General features: G+C 37.9%; 1 protein-coding gene across 16 annotated transcripts in view; it reads right to left on the bottom strand.

Moving 5' to 3' along the window:
• CEP295 (centrosomal protein 295) overlaps positions 1 to 18,313 on the bottom strand; it is a 75,868-nt gene that overhangs the window by 25,215 nt on the left and 32,340 nt on the right. For 13 of the 16 annotated variants that reach the window (XM_024255922.2, XM_054524927.1, XM_054524931.1 and 10 more), the window contains 6 exons: positions 16,554 to 16,691; positions 15,767 to 15,864; positions 11,998 to 15,502; positions 9,551 to 9,713; positions 9,269 to 9,412; positions 5,256 to 5,408 (listed from right to left, as the gene is read on the bottom strand). In XM_024255922.2, coding sequence (XP_024111690.2) covers positions 5,256 to 5,408; positions 9,269 to 9,412; positions 9,551 to 9,713; positions 11,998 to 15,502; positions 15,767 to 15,864; positions 16,554 to 16,691 — 4,201 coding nt within the window. The remainder of the gene's footprint in view (positions 1 to 5,255; positions 5,409 to 9,268; positions 9,413 to 9,550; positions 9,714 to 11,997; positions 15,503 to 15,766; positions 15,865 to 16,553; positions 16,692 to 18,313) is intronic. The other 3 variants (XM_054524929.1, XM_054524937.1, XM_054524933.1) reach the window with 1 other exon arrangement.

Below are 18,313 nucleotides of genomic sequence, written 5' to 3'. Positions count from 1 at the left end.
ACCCAGGATGCGGAGGCTGCAGTGAGCCAAGATCCTACCACTGTACTCCATACTCCAGCCTGGGTGACAGAGTGAGACTCTGTCTTAAAAAATAAATAAATAAAGTTTCAAGACAAAAACTACAGAAAGAGAAAAAGCAGATCATTATATAATGATAAGGGGTTAATTCAGCAAGAGGATATAACAATTATAAACATATATGCACCCAACACTGGAGCATCCAGATATATAAGGCAAATATTATTACAGCTAAAGAGATAGCTAGACCCCAGTAAAATAATAGCTGGAGACCTCAACATCCCACTTTCAGCATTGGACAGATCTTCCAGACAGAAAATCAACAAAGAAACATTGGGCTTAATCTTCACCACAGACCAAACGGACCTAATAGATATTTACAGAACATTTCATCCAATGGCTACAGAATACATATTCTTCTCCTCAGCACATGGATCATTGTCAGAGACAGACCACATGTTAGGCCACAAAACAAGGCTTAAAACATTAAAAAAAAAAACCTCAAATAGCCCAGGGGTGGTGGCTCAAGCCTGTAATCCCAGCACTTTGGGAGGCTGAGGTGGGCGGATCACTTGTTCCTGGGTGGTCAGGGGTTTGAGACCAGCCTGGCCAATATGGTGAAACTCCATCTATCCTAAAAATACAAAAATTAGCTAAGCATGGTGACACAAGCCTGCAGTCCCAGCTATTTGGGAGGCTGAGGCAGAAGAATTGCTTGAGCCCAGGAGGTGGAGGCTGCAGTGGGCTAAGATCATGCCACTGCACTCCAGCCTGGATGACAGAGCTAGACTCTGTCTCAAAACAAAAACAAAAACAAAACTGAAATAATAACACTTATCTTCTCTGACCACAGTGGAATAAAACTAGAAATCAGTAACAAGATAAATTTTGGAAACTATACAAACACATGGAAGTTAAACAGTATGCTCCTGAATGACCAGTGGGTCAATGAAGAGACTAATAAAGAAACTGAAAATTTCTTGAAACAAATAATGGACACACAACATACCCAAACTTATGAAATACAGCAAAAGCAGTACTAAGAGGGAAATTTATAGCTATTTAAGTATCTACATAAAAAAAGAAGAAAAACTTCAAATGAACAGCCTAAAAATGCATCTTAAAAAACTAGAAAAGCAAGAGCAAATCAAACCTAAGGTTGGTGGAAGAAAAGAAATAATAAAGATCCGAGGAGAAATAAATGAAAGGGAAAAGAATAAAATAATGCAAAAGATCAAGAAACCAAAAATTGGTTTTATGAAAAGATCCAAGGTTGAACCATGAAGAAATCCAAAACCTGAGTAGACCAATAACAAGTAATGAGATCAAAGCTGAAATAAAAAGTCTCCCAGCAATGAAAAGCTCAGGACACTATCGCTTCAGTGCTGAATTTTACTGAACACTTAAAGGCAAACTAATACCAATCCCACTCAAACTATTCTGAAAAACAGAAGAGGAAGAAATACTTCCAACTCATTCCACAAGGCCAGTATTGCCCTAATCCCAAAACCAGACAAAGATGCAATAAAATAAAATTTACAAGTCAATATCTCTGATGAATACTGATGCTAAAATACTAGCAAATCGAATTCAACAACACATTAAAAAGATCATTCATTCTGACCAAGTGGAATTTATCCCAGGGATGCAAGGATGGTTCAATGTATGCAAAACAAACAATGTGATACATCCTATCAACAGAATGAAGGAGAAAAACCACATGATCATTTCAATTGATGCTGGAAAAGCATTTGATAAAATTCAACATTCCTTCATGATAAAAACCTTAAAAAACTGGGTACAGAAGGAACATAACACAATAAAAGCCATATATGACAGACCCACAGCTAGTATCATACCAAATGGGGGAAAACCTGAAAGCCTTTCCTCTAAGATCCGAAACACAAGGATGCCCACTTTCACCACTGTTACTCAACATATTAATGGTACTAGAAGTCCTAGCTAGAGCAATCGCACAAGACAAGGAAATAAAGAGCATCCAAGTTGGAAAGGAAGAAGTCAAATTATTCTTGTTTGCAGATGATACGAGCTTATATCTGGAAAAAACCTAAAGACTCCACAGGAAAACTATTATAACTGATAAATTCAGTACAGTTGCAGGATACAAAATCAACATACAAAAACCAGTAGCATTTCTATATGCCAAAAGCAAATCACCTGAAAAAGAAATCAAGAAAGTAATTCCATTTACAACAGCTACAAAGAAAATTAAACACCTAGGAATTAACCAAAGAAGTAAAATATTTCTACAATGAAAATTGTAAAAGATTGATGGAAGAAATTAAAGAGGACACACAAAAAATGGAAAGATATTCCATGTTCCTGGATTGGAAGAATCTCAACATTATTAAAATGTCCATACTACCCAAAGCAATCTGCAGATTCAATGCAATCCCTACCAAAATACCAATGACATTCTTCATAGAAATAGAAAAAAACTTAAAATTTATATGGAACCACAAAAGACCCAGAATAGCCAAAGCTATCCTGAGCAAAAAGAACAAAACTGGAGGAATCTACCTAACTTCAAATTATACTACAGAGCAACAGTAATCAAAACAGCATGGTACTAGCATAAAAAGAGACACACACAGATCAATGGAACAGAATAGAGAACCCAGGAACAATTTCATACATTTACTGTGTACTCAGTTTTGAGAAAGGTGCCAAGAACATACATGGGGGAACAGAGAGTCTCTTCAGTAAATGGTGCTGGGAAAACTGGATACCCACATACGCAAGAATAAAACTAGACCCCTATCCCTCACCATATACAAAAATCAAACCAAAATGGATTAAAGATGTAAATCTAAGGCCTCAAATTTGAAACTACTAAAAGAAAACATTGGGGAAACCCTCTAGATCACTGGTCTGGGCAAAGGATTTCTTGAGCAATACCCCACAAGCACAGGAAACCAAAGCAAAAATGGACAAATGAAATCACATCAAATTAAAAATCTTTTGCAAAGCAAATGAAACAATCAATAAAGTGAAGAGACAACCAAAAGGATGGGAGAAAATGTTTGTAATTACCCATGTGACAAGGGATTCATAACCAGAATATATAAGGAGCTCAAACAACCCTGTAGGAAAAAATCTAATTACCTGATTAAAAAATGGGCAAAAAATCCGAACAGACATTTCTCAGAAGAAATACAAATGGCAAACAGGCATATGAAAAGGTGCTCAATCAACACCAATGATCACTAGAGAAATGCTAATCAAAACTACTTTGAGATATCCTCCCAGTCCAGTTAAAATGGCTTTTATCTAAGACAGGTAATAATGAATGTTTTGCAAAGATGTGGTGAGAAGGAAACACCATTGGTGGGAGTGTAAATCAGTACAACCACTATGAAGAGCAGTTTGGAGGTTCCTCAAAAAACTAAAAATATTGCTACCATATGATTCGGCAATCCTGCTGCTAGGTATATACCCAAAAGAAAGTAAATCAGTACACTGAGGAGATATCTGCACTCCCATGTTGACTGCAGCACTGTTCACAAGAGCCAAGATTTGGAAGCAACCTAAGTGTCCATCAACAAACAAATGGATAAAAAAAATGTGGCACGTATCACAATGGAGTACAATTCAGCCATAAAAAGGAACAAGATCATGTCATTTGCAATAACATGGATGGAACTGGAGGTTATTATGTTAAGTGAAATAAGCCAGGCACAGAAAGACAAACTTCACATGTTCTCACTTATTTGTGGGAACTCAAAATTAAGACAACTGAACTCACAGAGATAGAGAGTAGAACAATGGTTATCGGAGGCTGGGAAGCGTAGTTGGGGGTCGTTGGGGGAGTGGGGATGGTTAATGGGCACAAATAAGCAGTTAGATAGCAAAACAGGGTGACTATAGTGAATAATTTCATTGTACATTTTGCAATAACTAAAACTATAATTGAACTGCTTGTAATAAAGTATAAATGCTTGAGGTGATGGATACCCCATTTACCATGATGTGAATATTACACATTGTATACCAGTATCAAACTATCCCATATACCCCATAAATAGATACACCTACTATGTAGCCACAAAAATTAAAAATTAAAAAAAGAATAATGTTTTATTTTAAAATGTCAAAAATTATAGCTCACTGAAAATTATATCCTTTACAGTTATTTTAATCCACGATTTAAAGAGGAGATGTTAAAGTCAATTTTTAAATAAACCTTCAAAAGAATATCCCTTTCCTTCATCTCTCATTCCACTCAACTATAGATACAAGTAAGGTGTATCTTGTATAGATACAAGTAAATTATCTTACTAGATGTACAGCTAAAATAAAAATAAATCTGGCTATAAAATGTAACTTCTTTTTTTTTTTTCAGATGGAGTCTCAGAGTCTCGCTCTGTCACCCAGGCTGGAGTGCAGTGGCTCGATCTCGGCTCACTGCAAGCTCTACCTCCCGGGTTCACGCCATTCTCCTGCCTCGCTACAGGACTACAGGCGCCCACCACTACACCCGGCCAATTTTTTGTATTTTTAGTAGAGACAGGGTTTCACAGTGTTAGCCGGATGGTCTCAATCTTCTGACCTCATGATCCGCCAGCCTTGGCCTCCCAAAGTGCTAGGATAACAGGTGTGAGCCACTGCACCCGGCCAAAATGTAACTTCTTAAAAGATGCCTTACAACTAATAAAATAGTACTACAACTATTCTTTGTAGGATCAGTACACAAATTATATATAAAATATCCTGTGCTATATATATATATATATATATATATATATATAAATAAATTCAGAATTGAGAAGATTAACATTGGCTGTCTTTGGGTGTTAGGATTAAGTGATTTAAATATTTTTCCTTGTAATTATCTTTATTTTCCAAATATTTAAAAATAAACATAAAACAGCTTATTTAGAATGCCCACAGACAGAATTTTTAAAATATTTAACAGTATTTAATTAGATATGGATTGTTACAAATAGGCTTAAACATAAAATTTATGGATGCTGCCAATTGTATAAAACTCCTACCTTGATAAACTTCTTACTGGCATTTAATAAAACAATTTAAAAGCAAAATTACTAATTTAACAACTGCATAGAACAATATAGTAACAGTGCATCACAACGATTCCATTAACAGCAGTAACTAAGGTTATTTACCATTTTTCACCATTACAAATAACAAAATAATAAATATCTTTTGTCCACATATCCTTGTGCATACAATTCCACTTTCCATTTATTTCTCACCTGCTTCATCATAGTCATCACCACAGACATTCTCTTGGCCAACTGGTTGAAGACAACTAAACGGATCACAGGCCAGTGGGCTCCCAAAGAAACTTTGTTCTCGGCTTATTGAGACTCTCAGGGGGTCTCTGTCTTGATAAATACCTGGTTTACCTGGGGGAAAAAAATATTTCCACTTCAGTTTCTGGAACTATTAATAGCTAGAACTAAAGTGCCAATTTATATTACGGGTAGAAATCTAAGCTCTTAAAGACTTACTGTATATAGCAAGAAAATAATTCCTTCTCTTTCACAGTCAAGCTTTTATATTATTTGTATTCAATTTTACTAAGCTTTTAATGATGCTGCTACCTCACCACATCAGATTATGCCTCAGTATTGACTAATCACAAAGAAAATTCATGGAGAATTTACCAGCCATTATAACATGCATTCATAATTTATATATAAAGTTCAAAAATAACCACAACTAATTTGTGGTATAGGAATCAAGATATGGTTTAGAAGACAGGGGATGATAATTGGGAAGGTAAAAGAGAAGTGTTTACTGGGTTCTCTACTGTTCCACTTCTTGACCTGGTGGTGTTTACATGGTTGTGATTATTACAGTGATAAACCACTGAAACAAACATGATTTGTGCACCTCTTTGAAGGTTATATTTTGATAAAGCATCCCCCAAAAAATTGGGAATTAAGGGCGCTAGGCACTACTACAAAAGGAATACATGCAGCGGGAAACTAAAAACAGAACATTTAAGACTATGTACTTGGAAGAGTTATATCCCTCTCCTGAGATCCCTGTCCATCAACATCATCCCCAGAGGAAACTAAAGGTTTATTCTCTGGAGAAACTGAATCTGATACACTCTGGGGTCCAGGGGATCAAGCACAGAAAGGAGGCAAGAGTGGAAGGGGGTGACAGAATGCCATAAGGAAATCAGAGGGTGTTAAAACAAAGTCTGCATCCTCAATCCAGATCTCCTAAGTCTGGCTCAATAATATCAACAGCCAGGTTTATATCAAGCTTAGAAGGTATTTCTTTGAAGAAACTAAACTTCCCTCAAGGAATGGAACTACAGATACTAAGGTGAGCATCCTCACTCCAAAGTCATACTTTTTCCAATAAAGTCCAGTAGCACATATGGCCCCTCACCCCAAGAGAACCTCCAATTGGCCTTTTAGCATCCCATTCAAATATGAAGACATTAGAGGAAAGGTTCTAAAGTATAAGACAGAGACAACAAAAAAATGAAAGAACTCAAAAATACAAAAACCCAAACCAAAAAATCCACTATAAATATTTAAAGTAGACAATATTCTGCATCCATGAAACAATAGCAGGATGCTATAAAAAAGGAAAATAATCAGAGAAAAAGAATAACCTTTTAGAAACTATAATTTGATCATCAAAAGTTCAAAAGAAAAGTCAGAACACAAAATTAAGAAAATTAGCCCAGAAAACAAAACCCAAAGAAAAAGAAAAAGAAAAAATGGAAAAATCAATATAGATCAGTATTTCTCAATCTTATTTTTATCATCCCTTAAGGAGTCTTTTTAGACTTTTCCTTTTCAAACTGCCTCTACCCCCTTCAGTTTTAATAACCACAAATATACTGTATATCTGTTTATGCATATTTGTGCTTTGTACATATAAATAGCAAAAGTTTTTTTTCACCTCCCCAAGAGCCAATTTTTATCCCTCTGGGGGAAAAACACCCTTGTTAAGAATGCATAGCATGGCCCATACAACTTCCAACTAAAAGGTGTTCCACAAAAAGAGAAAATAGTGCAAACTACATTATATTGAGAGGTATTTAACTGAAGTAGTAGAGAGTGGAAAGACAGACACTCTAAAAACTTTAAGCAAATTAAATAAATAAGACAATTTACTACACGAAAAAAGTTTAGAAAAATAAAATATAATAACATAATATACTAATGGACTCAGCAGCGAAAAAGGTCTATGTATCACCATAATGACAATTTAGCTTAATTTTTGCTTAAACCCACTGCAACTATGGAAGTAAATACAAGAAGAAATACTTAAAATACCTGAAAAGTAACTGCCTCTGAGAGTGGTATTAAAGGGTGTGTAGGGGGCAGGAAGAACTGCTGTTTTATGTGATACCTTTCAGTGCTATTTCCCTTTTTTAATTACTTGCATGTAATATGATGATAGAAGTATTACCCTAAGAAGTATGGTAAAGGCTATGATAAGACCAAGACTACATGAGAAGGAAATCTGAATAAGTTTACCAAACAAATGACACTTACTAAATCTTGAAGGGAGGAAGAGAAAGATCATGAGGGCCTGGTAGTTCACCTACCAGCGGTTTTGGTAGGGATTTTAGTTCACCTACCTAGGGGTCTTGACTTATTTAGACTTACTCCTAGACTTAAAAGAAACCACTGCAGTCTCAACCCCCTGGGCTCAAGTGAGCCTCCTACCTCAGCCTCCCAAGTAGCTGAACACTACAGGCAAGCGCCACCAGATGGGGTTTCCCTGTGTTACACCAGGCTGGTCTCGATCCTCCCATCTCAGCCTCCCAAAGTGCTGGGATTACAGGTGTGAGTCACTGCACCTGGCATATCTCCCTTAATTCTTTCAAACGCTCAGAAACACAGGTACAATATTTTATAGCTGAAGATCAAAACAGCTAATATTAACATTACAGCTTTTTTTTTCAACTACTATACTAACGAGGATACAACTTCTAAGTACCTTTCTATTGACAAGGCTAATGTTCCCCTTTAAAAAATAATTTATTTTGATAAATTTGATCAAGAAAATTATTTAGTGAATCTGAATTCTAAAAAAAATTATGAAATTCACGTAAGACTATTTATTAAGAATTACAGAGATGGGGCCGGGCGCAGTGGCTCACGACTATAATCCCAGCACTTTGGGAGGCCGAGGCGGGCGGATCGCAAGGTCAGGAGATGGGGACCATCCTGGCGAACACGGTGAAACCCCGTCTCTACTAAAAATATAAAATATTAGCCGGGCGTGGCGGCGGGTGCCTCTAGTTCCAGCTACTCAGGAGGCTGTGGCAGGAGAATGGCAAGAACCTGGAAGGCGGAGGTTGCAGTGAGCTGAGATTGCCCCACTGCACTCCAGCCTGGGCGACAGAGCGAGACTCTGTCTCAAAAAAAAAAAAAAGAATTAGAGGGATGGGAGTTTTATTATTTTTTCTGACACCTGGATGTAGAAAATAGTACAGTGAATAAATATATCTGTTCTAATTGACCATAAAGCCAGGATTTAAGCATAATAATCCTATAAAAATATAAGAAAAGAACAGTGAAGGTAGGAAAGTAGAAAGTGACAAAGGAAAAGAGAAAAAAAAAAAAACCTGAGTGTATCCTAAAGAAACACATTTAGAAGCCAGATATGAAAGGAAACAGGGGGAGCAAGAGTGTCAGAACATGCAGAATCAAAAAATTTTTGTCTACAATAAGTTGGTTTCACCATATACAAGATAAAGAAACTACATAGTCATAGTTATTACCAATGCCACATTTCCTTAAGTCCAAATTTTAAATACTGTTTACATAAACCATTTTTTTCCTTTTCATGAAAGTCAGTCTAGGTTTCTTTTTTTTTTTTTTTTCCATCTCCCTTTTCTGCTATAAGTTTAACAAAAAACATTTAGCACTCTGAAAAAATGTAGACCAGGTGCAGTAGCTCACGCCTGTAATCCCAGCACTTCGGGAGGCTGAGGCAGGCAGATCACCTGAGGTCAGCAGTTCAAGACCAGCCTGGCCAACATGGTGAAACCCTGTCTCTACTAAAAATACAAAAATTAGCTGGGTGTGGTGGCGGGTGCCTGTAATTCCAGCTACTGGGGAGGCTGAGGCAGGAGATTTGCTTGAACCCAGAAGGCAGGGGTTTCAGTGAGCTGAGATCACACCATTGCATTCTAGCCTGGGCAACAGAGCAAGACTCCATCTAAAAAAAAGTAGAAAACTAGCAAATTATTTAAAAATCTTGTTTTATCAAAGCATCTATTTACCTAGTATAGAAGTTCTGCCACTTGCTGGTGACTCTACTTCTTGTATAGCACTAAGTTCATGCTGGTTTAAGTCCAAACCACATTTGACTTTTGCTACAGGTGGCGTTGAGGATCTTCTCCCCAGATCTTTTTCCAGATGCTCACCTATTAAGTCAATGACAAAGTCAGATACAATACAAAATCTATTAACATACTTCTAACTTTTCTTCAACTAGCAAGCTACAGGGGACGAAAACAAGGAATAATCAGTGAAATAATTACAATCAAACACAATTATCTTACCACTTTGCTTGGCACTAGTATCTTCTGAAGCCAAATGATTATCATCAGAGTTGTTCCTATCTGCATGCCTAATATTTTCTTGATCTTGTGTATTAGGAAACCACTCTCTGAGCTGCCCCATCTTCTGGGTTTTTAAATCATTTTCAACTGTGGGCTTACTTATCTGAAAAAGTGGAGATGAGGGTGGGGAAACACAAGTTGGGGGATCATGTGAAGAATTATTCATTAGATTTATATCTCTCTTCTTAAATTAGAATGTCAACCAAATAAATAGTTCCATCAATCCACGATTTTATCTATATATAAAAAATAAGATATGCTTCTAATGCCAAAAGGATATTTCCATTGAAAATACAACCATTCGCGGCCAGGCGCGGTGGCTCACGCCTGCAATCCCAGCACTTTGGGAAGCCAAGGTGGGCAGGACACCTGAAGTCAGGAGTTCAAGACCAGCCTGGCCAACATGGTGAAACCCCGTCTCTACTAAAAATACAAAAATTGGCTGGGTGTGGTTGTACATGCCTGTAATCCTGGCTACTTAGGAGGCTGAGGCAGGAGAATCACTTGAACCTGGGAGGCAGAGGTTGCAGTGAGCCAAGATTGTGCCACTGCGATCCAGCCTGCAGCCTGGGCAACAGAGCAAGATATCATCTCAAAAAACAACAACAACAACAAAAACAACAACCATTCACAGCCTTGGACTTAAAAACTTAGCCTACAGCCAGGTGCAGTGGCTCACGCCTGTAATCCTAGCACTTTGGGAGGCCGAGGTGGGCAGATCATGATGTCAGGAGATTGAGACCAGCCTGGGCAACATGGCAAAACCCTGTCTCTACAAAAAATACAAAAATTAGCTGGGCATGGTGGTGCGTGCCTGTAATCCCAGCTACCTGGGAGGCTGAGGCAGGAGAATCGCTTGAACCAGGGAATCAGAGGTTGCAGTGAGCCGAGATGACGCCACTGCACTCCAGCCTGCTGACAGAGGAAGACTCCGTCTCAAAAACAAACAAGCAAACAAAAAACAAAAAAAAAACTTAGCCTCCATTGCATCTTTCCATAAGAGATTATATTTGAGTATTTTCCTCTGCTTTTCTTTTGCCATTACTTTTCCTTTAAATGACCAGTAAATCTCTAGACATTAACTCTTCCTGAACCCAACTCAAGCTTCTTCTCGACATCAAAGGATTTGTAGAATTCTATTTAGACTAAATAATAAATTTAGGAAGTGGCCTTTCATTTATTTATTTTTTTGAGATAGGGTCTCCCTCATCGCCCAGGCTGGAGTACAGTGGCATAATACAGCTCACTGCAGCCTCAACCTCCTGGGTTCAAGTCATCCTCCCACCTAAGCCTCCAGAGTTGCTAGGACTAGAGGTACATGCTACCATGACTGGCTAATTTTTGTATTTTTTTGTAAAGACAGGGTTTCGCCATGTTGCCCAGGCTGACTTTGAACTCCCGGGCTCAGGAGATCCACCTGAAACGGCCTCTCAAAGTGTTGGGATTATAGGCCTGAGTCACCAGCCCAGCAGAACTGGCCTTTTAAAATAAAACAGATACATTCAAATTTAGAACATACTCTTGTCTCCCAGATAGGGCAACTATGAATGAGTCACTGGGCCAGAGTCTTATGAACAATTCAGATAAAAGCAGCCGGTCCAGCTCTACATCAGGCTAAAATCATGCCAGTTTTACAACAAACCATAATAGTGTCACTTGAGAAAAAAGATGGTATTGATTTTGATTTGTATATAAATGTCAACAAAGAGCACAATGTCTGTTGCTGCATAAGAGAAATTCTGTTAACCAGTTATTTTTACAATTTAAATCTTATGGTAAGCTTAAAATCCATTAAAACGAAACTCTAAAATAAGAATCTACATTGTTTTGTGGTGTGTTTGCAGGTGAAATTAACTGAGCTTTGGGCCAGGTGCGGTGGCTCACACCTGTAATCCCAGCACTTTGGGAGGCGAGGTTGGTTTGAGACCAACCTCACCAACATGGCGTAACCCTGTCGCTATTAAAAAAAAATACAAAATTTAGCCAGGCATGGTGGTACACGTCTGTAATCCCAGCTACTTGGGAGACTGAGGCACAAGAACCACTTAAACCCAGGAGGTAGGGGTTGCAGTGAGCCAACATGGTGCCACACTGCACTCCAGCCTGGACAACAGAGCGAGACCTTGTCTCAAAAAAAAAAAAAGCAAAAACAAAAGAAAATTTAAAAAATAAAATTAATTGGGCTTCACATAACTATTAACCTCATAAACACCATGTGGGTGGATCGATTTTTGTTTTAACTTCCACATCATTTAGGGTGAAAAATCAAAGCACAGTTAAGGTCAAACCACTTTTTCTCAATAACTGAAAACTTGTAATCCTAGTATTAAAAACTGATTTGGGTTTAAACTTCTATTGCTTCATTATTATTCAGGTTTAAAACATACCTGACTGTCTTTAAAGAAATCCTTCAAAGTCTCTTCATGTTCCTGTATCTGCTGCTGCAATGCTGTTTGTCTCTGTACAAGCAATTTTTCTTGGGCTTTCTGGCTATAATGCAGAACTTCTCTTTGTAGATCCAACTGCTTCTGAAGTCCCAAGTTATCTTGCTGAGTTAAGACAGGCTGTGAAAAACTCAAAAGTCTATCTTGAAACCCTGGGATCACAGGATCACTTTGGGGGGCTGCATGTTCATTCTGGGATGAATACAATTCACAAGTGCTTTTAGGTTTAGCTTCTGCAAAAGGTAGTGGAATAAACGAATGCTCTGTTTCCTTGGGTAGAAACAAAGAGGGGATAGTATGCTCAGCAGATTCACTTTTGTTCAACTTTCTTTGTTTGTTTAAAGACAGTTCTTCCTGGGGTTTCTCATAAGAATACATCACTTCCCTTTGTGCATCCAATTGTGCTGTCATATTATCTTGCTGAGGCAGAATAGGCTGTGTTAAACTCAAAAGTCTATCCTGTAATCTTGGAATCTCACAATGACTTGAGGAAACAGTATCATTACTTTTGGTTGGGAAAGACTTCTGGGTTCTTTCAGAGGCAGCAACAGGCACCTGGGATATGAAGGAAGAGGAGCTAACTTGTTCAGATGATACCCTTTTCTCCAATTCACTTAATCTTTGCAAAAGCAATTCTTCTTGGACTTCCTGTATAGATCGAATGGCTTTCTTCTGTGTATCTAACTGCTGTTGAAGTGCCTGCAAATCACCATGGTGAGACTGGATAAAATGCTCAGAAGATACCTTTTCCTCAAATTTACATGGTTTTGACAAAACCAATTCTTTCTGGGTTTTCCCAATAGAAGGAAGGAAATCTGTCTGTGCATGCAAGTGTTCTTCAAGTGCAATCAAATTATCTTGTTGAGGTAAAACAAGATGTGATAAACCCAACAGCCCATCAGGCAATGTTGATATCTCTGAGTGACCTGAGGATACCATATTATCACTGTTAATTGAACATGGTTCTTGGTTTCTTTCAGATTCAGTAAGAGGTAATGAGGCCAATGAATGCTGTGGTACTAGGGGTAAGGAAGAGGTGTCAACCTGCTCAGGAGATATTCTTCCCTCCCATTCACTCTGATGTAAAAGTAATTCTTCCCGAGCTTCTTGTCTAGCTAGAATGATGGCTTCCCTCTGTGTAGCTAACTGTTCTTGAAGTGCCTTCAAATTATCTTGTTGAGGCTGGATAAGTTGCAATATCCTCAAAAGTCTATCCTGCAATTGTGGGATCTGAAGGTGGCTTGAAAAAATTTTACTTTCACTCTCTGTAAAAAGAGGTTCCAGGATTGTGCCAGACTCAGCTGAAGCTAACGAAGTAAATGAAAGCTGTACCAAGTGGGGTATGAATGAAGATGAGCCAGTTTGTTCAGAAGATGTATTTTCTTGGGTTTTCTGGCTGAAATGAAAGGCTTCTTTCTCAGTGTCTAGCCATGCTTGGTGTTCCTCCAAATTATCTTGTAGAGGTAGCATACGTTGTGAAACTCTCAAAAGTCTTTCCTGACATCTTGGGATCTTAGGATGGCTTAAGGGAATGGTACTGTCACTCTTGATTGATATACATTCTTGGAATCTCTCAGATTCATCCACCTGGGAAAGGGATGAGGAGGTGCCAGTCTGTTCAGAAGAAATTCTTTTCTCCAGTTCACTTTCTGTGTGTACAAATTCCTGAGTTCCTTCTTTAGCACCAAGTATTACCCTTTGTATTTGTGACTGTTCTTGGAGTACTGTCAAATTTTCTTGCTGTGGCAGGCTATGCTGTGGAAAACTAAGAGACTTATCCTGAAATGTTGGGATTGTCAAATGACTGGAGGGACCTACATTCTCCTTCTCAGATAAATAAAACTCCTGAATTCTCCTAGGCTCAGCTTTAGTAGAAGCTTGTGAAGCAACTGAATGCTGAACAACCACTGGTGAGGATGAAGAGCTCACCAGCCCAGACTTACTGTCCCCCAAATCTCTTTGTCTATGCAAAAGTAATTCCACCTGAGCTTCATGCCGAGCCTGAAGAGTATCCCTCTGTTTAGTCAACTGTTCTTGGAGCAACTTCAAACTATCATGTAGAGGTAGGAACTGCTGTAGGAAACTCAAAGACCCATCCTGAGATTTGGGGATGTCAGATTGGCATGAAACAAGTCCTTTCTCGCTCTTAGATGAATGTTGCTCCTGTGTTTTTCCAGATTTTGTATCAGCAGATGGTAGTGAATTAAATGTATGCTGAGCTACCTGAAATGGGAAAGAGGGCTCAGCCTGTTCAGAACATACTCTTCTTTCCAATTCACTCTGTTTATGTACATACAATACTTCCTGGGCTTCTCGCCTAGCCTGAAGGCTATCCTTCTGAATATTCAACTGCTCTTGGAGAAATTTAAAATTATTTTGCTGTGATAGGATAGGCTGTGAAAGACTCAAAAGCCTATCCTGAAGTTGTGAGATCACATGATGGTCTGAGGAAACTGCAGTATTATTCTTGGTTGGTGAAGATTCCTGGATTCTCCCCAAATCTGCTTTGGCAGAAGGCAATAAAGCAGATGAATCTGGAGTTACCAAGGGAAGGAATACCGAGAGGCCAGTTTGCTGTTCCAATTCTTTCTGTTTGCACAAAAGCAACTGTTCCTGAGCTTCTTGTCTTGCCTGAAGAACTTTCTTCTGTAGGTCTAACTGTTCTTGGAGGGCCTTCATATTACCTTGCTGGGCTGTGATATTCTCTGACGGCAGCAAACGCCTATCATGCACTTGGCTGATTATAGAATGGCTTGTGGAAACTGTACTTTTGCTCATGGCTGAAAAGGGTTCTTGAATTTTTCCTGATTCAACTTTAACAGGCAGAGAACTAAAAGCATGCTGAGGTACCAGTGGTATAAATGAAGAAGGTTCAGTTAGATGGGAAGATACATTTTCACTATTCTCTGAGAACAATTGTTGGGATTCTAAACTTTGAAAAGTTGTTGCCCTAAATGTTTCAGATATTTTTCTAGCATCCTGTGATATTAGCTGCCTGTCATGTGACAAAGCCCTTGAAAGTGTCTCAGAATCTTTGGGGACCAATTTATAGTCTCTCTGTTGTGTTTCAGTCTGAAAGAATTGACTTAGATGTTCTTGTGATTCTAAAGCTTGATTGGTTAAAATATCTGAAGCGCCTAATGTTTCTGTTGTTTCCACCTGTCTTTGTGGAAAGTGATTTTGTCTCACTACCTGAAAATGATCTTGTTCTAATTTGGAGGTCTGTATAGGTTGTATGGGTTGGTATTTGTTAGGACTCAACTTGAGTCTCTGACCTTGATCCCAATGCTCTGATATAGCAGTTGGTCTCTCAGATTTCCATGATGGCACTGATATAACAGAATCAGTTATCAATGATGGAGCTGACATCGATGGACACCTTCCTTTTAACATAGTTTGATATTCAAGTAATCGTTTCCTGGCTGTTTCAACAGACTGCCTGTGTAACCTACCAAAAACAAAAGCAAACAATTATTGTTTTTTAACGAAAAATAAAAAGCCCCATGTCTATACATTAAATTTAACAAACAGCAATCTAGGGTTGGCAATACTCATGGTGAAAAGAAATTACGCTCACATTGTCCTTTAAGAATGGCAGTTCTAAATGCCATAATTCTAAGGAAATCCAAATTAGATCCTCATATAAATGAAATAATAAATCCTAAAAATGTAGCCACATACGATCACATATAAATTATACCCTAGCTAATACCTGTTTTGTTGTAAAAGCTGATGTTGATAGTTACGAATCATCTGCCTATGACTATCTTCATCAGAAATTACAGTGCATGATGCTGGAGCAATATCAACCTAATAAAAGACAAAGTTACTAATTAAAAAGCAAATTTAGAAGTAAGTATTGAAGTATTTTTACATAAAGTTCTATAATTGTAAACTTCCATACAGCTTTATTTTTTATAAAATGACTGGCATTTCCATTAGTAAGAAATGAACTAATCTGTCACTCTCCTTTAGTGCAGGTCCAAAAGCTCAATGTACGCATTACCTACAAACCATGGTCGTATCTATTAGTATCCTATAGAAACTGAAAGATGAAAGCCGTAACTGATGCAAATTTATTCATATATACATACATTATATCAAAAAAAGACCAAATAAGAATTACAAAGGCATTTTACTTTTATTATTATTATTTTTTTGAGATGGAGTCTCACTCTGTAACCTCCACCTCCCAGGTTCAAGTGATTCTCCTGCCTCAGCCTCCAGAGTAGCTGGGATTACAGGCACGTGCCACCACGCCCAGCTAATTTTTGTATTTTTAGTAGAGATGGGGTTACACCACATCAGCCAGGCTGGTCTCGAACTCCTGACCTGAAGTGATCTGCCTGTCTCAGCCACCCAAAGTGCTGAGATTACAGGCATGAGCCACCGCACCCAGCCATCCATTTTACTTTTCTAAACGCTACAAGTGCTCATATTTTCTTGCCCCCCACCCCCACCAAATGATTTACGTAGTGATGAGATTTTCTGCATCCTACCCCAGTCGGTTGAGTTTTTTTTCTTTTTTCTTCTTCCAGCTGAGCCCTGAAGCAGTCACTTTCTAATCTTAATTTCTGCTGTTCAATTTGTTCAAGTAATTCCAATTGCTTTTGCTTCTGCTCTTCTATTTCCATTATCTAGGTAACAAAAATACTATTGATCTATTAACAACAAACTCATACAAAGGCAAAACTAACACACATTCCATTTAAAAGAAATTAGGTTTCTTCACCAAGGGTACCAATTTTCAAAGAAGTAAGTGGTGATGCTTTATCTCTGTTGTTGTCACTGACAGACTGAGGATGGGAGTAAAAGATGGGAAATGGGAAAAAGAGAAAAAGGGATAGAAGTAAAAAAAGGCAGAAGGAAAAGAAAGAATAAATACATTAACTATTTCTACTTTCTGAGAACACAGGGAAACCCTGATCACCCCTGAAGAACTACCTTGAAGTAGCAAATGATGTATGGCCAAATTCTATGTTCACACATTTAATAGTATAAATAATGACTAAAGAAATTAAATATCAAGGTCTCCTAAAATACTTTGACTTCTTAACCATACTCATTAAGAGGGACAGTTATCTAGAAGCAATGAACAACATTCTGTGTCTTTTTTGTCAGGCATGGAACAGAAGGAAATGGCAGAAAGATAACACATAAACTCTAATACTATACAAGCACACTCACACTCTAAGTAATATGAACATGTTTGAGTAACTATGAGTTTCATGAGGACAAAACTAGCCTGCCAAATCCAGCACCTTAGTCTCCTCCTATCTGCAATTTAGCTTTTGTGGTTTAATTACTCAGGGTCAACAGCAGCCAGAAAATCTTAAATAGAAAATTCCAGAAATAATTCATAAGTTTTAAATTATGCACAATTCTAAGTAGTGTGATGAAATCTTGCACTGTCCTGCTCTGTACTGCTGAAAACACGAATAATCCCTTTGTCCAGCATATCCATGCTGTAAACTGGACCAGGCCATTTGTTACTTAGTAGCCATCTTGGTTACAAAAACTTGCCTGTTGCAGCATCACAGTGCTTGTGTTCAAATAACCCTTATTTTACTTCATAATGGCTCCACAGCATAAGAGCAGTAATGCTGGCAATTTTGATATGTCAAAGACAGGCTGTAAAGTGCTTCCTTTTAGTGAAAAGCTGAAAGTTCTCAATAAGGAAAGAAAAAAAATTATACGCTGATTGCTAAGATCTATGGTAAAAGTAAATCTTCCATCAGTGGAACTATAAAGAAGGAAAAATAAATTCACCCATAGAATATACAGGAATCAATATTATCCACAGTTTGGTACTATCAAGCATCCACGAGGGTTCTTGGAACATATATACACTGTGGATAAGCAGGGACTACTCTACAGTCCCTGATAGACAAGTATTTACTGAATAAGTAAAAAAAGGAATGCACGTTGTTTTATTATATAAAGAGCAGCACTTCTACTAGAGATAATGAACAATGATCTTGTTTTCAAAATAAAAAATGTTTTGACCTGATTCTTTACCTACTCCTAGTTAGGCAACAGTGGCTTCAACTGAGTTCCCAGACAGTTCCTCTTCCTTACTTTCCCTTACTCATAGGAGCCCCTGAATTTAGACTGTTTACAGTTCTGTAGTACATCTACAACTGTACTGTCCATACAGTGGTTACTAGCTTTGTATGACTACTTAAATTTAATTAAAATTAAATAAAACTTAAAATTCAGTTCCTCAGTTACACTAACTATTTTATTCAACAGCCCATGT

Source organism: Pongo abelii, chromosome 9 (assembly GCF_028885655.2).
Source record: "Pongo abelii isolate AG06213 chromosome 9, NHGRI_mPonAbe1-v2.0_pri, whole genome shotgun sequence".
In the NCBI taxonomy this organism is placed as follows: domain Eukaryota; kingdom Metazoa; phylum Chordata; class Mammalia; order Primates; family Hominidae; genus Pongo; species Pongo abelii.
Note: the sequence above shows the minus strand (reverse complement) of the source record. Positions and strands in the feature narration are given on the sequence as shown.